This window comes from Anopheles aquasalis, chromosome 3 (assembly GCF_943734665.1).
Source record: "Anopheles aquasalis chromosome 3, idAnoAquaMG_Q_19, whole genome shotgun sequence".
In the NCBI taxonomy this organism is placed as follows: domain Eukaryota; kingdom Metazoa; phylum Arthropoda; class Insecta; order Diptera; family Culicidae; genus Anopheles; species Anopheles aquasalis.
The window spans coordinates 32,781,596-32,786,595 of NC_064878.1; the positions used below are offsets into that span (position 1 = coordinate 32,781,596).

Here is a 5,000-nt window from a genome sequence, read left to right on the forward strand (position 1 = left end):
TATCCTCCCGCGCAGCTCTTGCTAACTGCTGCTCGGTCTGCCGTTTGCTCTGTTCTTCCTTCTCTTTTCGGAGCTTCTCATACTCCTGCTTGTAGTCACTGAAGTAAGGATAAGAGGATTCAATGAGAGGGTACGTCGTGTTGTGCTGGAGTTATAGCTTACGTTTCATATTCCTTAGCTGCTTCATCGACTAGCTGGAAGAAGTGCTCGAAGCCAATGCCGGTGAGCGAAGAGACGCCACACGATTTCAGATTACGATAGAACTCGTCCAACGTGAGCGACATCGTGCGGGTAAGGTTGCTCACGTATGCGGTTTCATTCTGTAGCGCATCCTGGAATGCCTCGAAATCTTGCATCCACTGTACGGCAAAATCGCACTCCTGTACGTCGATCTTGTTCATCACTATCACAAAGGGCAACCGGGCCTTGTAGAGAATTGAGCAGGCGTACAGCATGTTCGACATGAAGGTGGTCGGGCTGGTCGAGCGCACGATGTCCATGACGTAGACGACCACCGTAGGAAACGCGGTAGCCAAGGCCTCGGTGATGATGGTACCGGAAGCCGACCATGTAAACACCTCAATTTGTCCGGGTGTGTCCAGCACGCAGTAGTGATGCTTTTCCCGTGCCTTCTCGATCACTCCAATCACATCGCCAAACTTTGTCGAGAACAAATTCAAGGCCGTCACGATTCCACCGTTAGGACCGAGATTGTAGCACTTCATTACCTCCTTGTAATTAACCGTGTCGCGGACATCTGTGAAGCGGATATCATTAGAAAAACGGACCATGATGCAGACCAGATCTGGCTCTGCTGGCTTACCGATATTGACCGGGTACGGCGTTTCGCGGCAGGCAGGATCGAGATTAATGAGATAAGGCAGTGTTCCCGTCTTCGTGTGCCGATATTGGGCTAGCTTTTTCACGAAAGTGGTCTTCCCCGAACCGGCCATACCGAGCACGATCAGACATACTGGGCTGTTCGTTGGCGCACTTTTGGGCTGCGAACTGGATGCAGAATCCGTTTCGGCCATTTCGAATCAAATCTAACGCGTTGCACGACGCGGAAGAACGTTGCTAATGCTGAACGAGATGTTGTTATCTTGTTTTCCCTTTCGGTGAATCCAACTTCCTGGGCCCTCTGCTGGACTGGAAGGAGAATTCGATCGTCAACGAAAACATCAGCAGAAGAACAAAGTTCAATACTTGCCAGAGCGGTTTCGGAGATAGCCAGGCCTTGGCCGGAGATTTCTGTACTCTCCACACTTGATTATGAGTCGGTTGATTGCTTCCTGGAGCTTGTGGAAAGATTCTTTATAGTGAAAGGAAAGAAATGAGGTGCAATCCTTTTTCGCGGTTTCAATGCCGCCTGTGTCTTTGCCGGCGCTACAGGTTTTCACAGTTTGCACGGTTTGTGGCCCAAGGAGGAATTAAATTTTCAACGAAAAAGACGCCGTTCTCCGGTAGTTGAAAATCAACCTGAATTTGCTCTTATCAGCTTTATCTTTGCGACGAAAATGTTCAAAAGAGTTAAGGAATTCCCGCTTTTAGCTGCGACTTCTGAACACTCAAACCCTAACCTCAAATCAAAACAAACACATCACACGCGACGGCTACACGAGCTGCGATTGTCGAATTCGAAGTTCAATTGTTCGAAAACCATTTGATGCCGTTTATGGCATGGAGTTGAAATTAAATCAAGTTGATGATTTTTCGAAGAAACCGTTGAAGACTGCTCGGTTTATTAACGAAAAGGGAGTCAATTTATTTTGTTTAAATCAATGATTGAAAAGAAGAATAATTATTTCAGAACATTAATAAACAATAAGGATCCGAAGGAACGCTACCAACGCTCAGACTACGCATTGAATGCGTTCGTTTAGCCACGGAATTGTTGCCTCGTATCCAGTAGAACACTATGGCATTTAGCATAACCGAATGTTTGCGGTATAATAGGCACAATCAACAACTAGCATAGACGAACATTACAAATGTAGCGTCGAAACACGTGCGTATTAACGTGCGATGTTAGGATGCAGAAATCTAAATCCCATAGATCTTATACTTATACCCCTTCAGTCATTCAAGGGTGTTCTGCCTCCATCCTACCTTTGGCACAATCGGTAGCATCGCGATGTCTACACGATTTCCCTGAGGACAATAAGTCCCAAGTGATCATGGCTCGCGAGGTGCTCCTAATAGGCATGGGATGAAACGGATTGCTTAACCTAAAAATCTAGGAATCGCCAGGAATTCAGAGTCATCCTACGGAACACAAAGTTACCGCGGTCTGAACACCGTATATCCGATCGAATAGATCAAAAACTCATTATAGATTGTTAGCCGTTCCAACCTGCCCACTAACTCCATTTAGAGAAAGGCGCGAATACCACCGCCAGGCTACGAAAAAAGAGAAAATCGATCTCATTCCGGAGCAGACTTAAAGCAGATCCCAGCAGAAGTTTTCTATTTTAGTAAAATAAATCCTCGTAGGGATTCGAAAAAGGACTAATGTGCAATCCTCAGCAGGATTTCGGATTCTTCCTGCCAAACAGAATTAACCATCTGCAGGGCAATTGTACTTTTCTAGTATCCCTGAACCAACCCTCGCTATCTACTCAACTTTTTCTTGTTTAAATTATTCGTGGCAATGTAGTAGAGTTTTGATGTAGGAACTTTCACAAAGGAAATTGACTCCGTTGCTCTATACCGACTATGCTAAACTTCTCAAATCCGTTGCGATGCCTATAACGTTTTATGTGCCGTTTTATTCGGATGTTTGTAAGCGACTAGCTAGAGACTAAAATACGGAAACTAATCATTGCAACGGATAGGAACACTATGACGTATTTACTTTTCCGTATGATAGTGTTGTGCAAGCAAACGTTTTTATCAAGAAGATTGCGATCAAAATCGATTCCATCACGCTTCTGTTGGGCACCCTGGAGCGTTTTGTTTATGCAGCGAAACGCTATTTACCCTCATCAATCACGAGAGAAAGAGAATTCCTGTACGCACTGATACGAAGTGCTTATAAAAGGCGTGCTATTTTTCAAACCACTCAACAGTCCGTTCTGATAATTGGCCGAGTGTTCTTTTCTTTTCCAAAACGCGCGTGTGCTATTGGAATCATTGTTTGTTGCTCCTCCTGTGCGCTGTGTAGTGTCGGTATATGATGGTGAACCGAGGCCTATCAGCGACGGTGTTGCTAGCAGCGCTGCTAACCGTTTTGCTTCAGACAAATGATGGTAACAAAGATCCTGTTTGATCGCGCGTAGCTTCGAAACTTTTTGTTTGTTTAAGATGTTAGCAGTGAAGCGCTTGTAAATGCTGAAGGTGTTGACTGCTGGAATGATTAATAATATCCATTCCCTCACATAGTGCATTCCATCGTCGGAGGTCATACAACGCTGCCGGGCGAGGCGCCATACATCGTTTCGATACGATCGGTTTCCGGTTCCTCACACCTGTGTGCTGGTGTACTTATTAAAACGAACTGGGTCCTAACAACTGCCCGTTGTACCGGCGACCTGACGCAGGCCGATCTCGTCGTGCTCGCTGGTTCTCAACGTCTACTGACGAACAAGAAACCGTTACCGATTAGCACCATAGTACGCCATCCGTCCTACAGTGGAACAACTGGAGCACACAATTTGGCGCTCTTACAGCTCGTAGCTCCAATAACCGTGTCATCGCGCTTGGGAACAATCGAGTTGAACGATGCCGCAGTTGTAACAGGAGCAGTTACCGCCTTCTATGGTTGGGGAGCCCTGCGTTACGGAACCACCAGTTACTCAAATGAATTGCAGACACTCTACCAACGTGCCCTTTCGACAACTGATTGTCGGACACGGCTCACGAGTCTTGTAGAAGGAGACATATGCGCAATCATACAGCCAGGCCAGGCAGCTTGTACGGTAAGAATGGAAACATTCGCCCTCAACTCTATTCAAATGTGTACGATTTGACTCCTACCTGTTTTACAGAGAGATGAAGGAGGGCCATTGGTCCTTCAGGGTACCAAGAAACTGATGGGTGTCTTTAGCTACGGTACGCAGTGCAGTGGTGTGGTGCCAGATGTGTTTGTCGACGTTCAATCGCACAGTGCATGGATCGCCCAAACAGCAGTTTAAGTTGAGTTTTCCAATGAACTAAAAAACAACATAAGAAAAAATATGCTTTTAGTACACAGAAAGGGGAGGAGAACAATTAATATAGTCATTATCGCAGACATTATCTGTCAAGTAAATGCAATTTCCAGCAGCATGTGTCTCCGGTGGAGAAATTGGTTCGTTTTCCCTTCGCGAAGCTCTGATCATAAATAGTTTAAAAACTATAACTGGTGTTTTAGAACAAAGAGATTATTAAATTGTATATAAGCAGACAAAAATATATTCCATATTGTGTATCGTAGTTGCAAAAGGTAAGGCAAGAGGAAACCAACAGGAGATCCTGCTTGGTTTGGGGCAGTTTGCTTACTGTGAGTAATAATTAATGTTGCTCGAGACCACCATTTTGTTTGTACAGTTTCAAGGGGACCAAACCATTAAATGATAGAGACCATGGTTTCTATGGGTAACCAACATCGTATTTCTTTTCAAATTTATCCTGTTCAGTACAACGGTTGCTACGGACAGCAGATGCTCCGTATCTAACTACTAGGATAAAAATTAAGTACAGTGAGTACATGAAGATGCACGCTGCTCCACCTATTGCCTTGTTCTAAAATAACAAACGATCTTCATTGTAATTACTCAAGAGTTTGTTGATCCTGATAATGAAATTACTTTGATGATCATGAACAGCCTTGAAAATGTAACAGAAATGTTGCATAGTATATCTCAAACGTATGATTCATTAGATGATTTCAATTTTAATCAATGATCATAAGCTGCTGCTGATCACGTTTGAATCGTGCGAGAAAACCGCATGCCGATCTGTTGAACTTGAACGTATTCTCTAGTCGCTCGTGCCACAAACTCATTCTGTGTAGATCTCCC

General features: G+C 44.6%; 2 protein-coding genes across 2 annotated transcripts in view; one reads left to right on the forward strand and one right to left on the reverse strand.

The window, feature by feature from the left end:
- Positions 1-1,150, reverse strand: part of LOC126577871 (GPN-loop GTPase 1) — a 1,495-nt gene extending 345 nt beyond the window's left edge. The window contains exons 1-3 of the mRNA XM_050239870.1: positions 824-1,150; positions 163-757; positions 1-98 (exon numbers count right to left, since the gene is read on the reverse strand). The exon at positions 1-98 is cut by the window's left edge and continues 138 nt beyond it. Of these exons, the coding sequence (XP_050095827.1) occupies positions 1-98; positions 163-757; positions 824-1,034 (904 nt within the window). The 5' untranslated portion in view covers positions 1,035-1,150. The remainder of the gene's footprint in view (positions 99-162; positions 758-823) is intronic.
- Positions 1,151-3,049: 1,899 nt separating this feature from the next.
- On the forward strand, positions 3,050-4,413 carry LOC126577874 (chymotrypsin-2-like). The gene is made up of 3 exons (XM_050239876.1): positions 3,050-3,248; positions 3,382-3,917; positions 3,987-4,413. Exons 1-3 carry the CDS (start codon positions 3,173-3,175, stop codon positions 4,131-4,133), a joined length of 759 nt encoding a protein of 252 aa, XP_050095833.1. The 5' UTR covers positions 3,050-3,172; the 3' UTR covers positions 4,134-4,413.
- Positions 4,414-5,000: the final 587 nt, after the last annotated feature.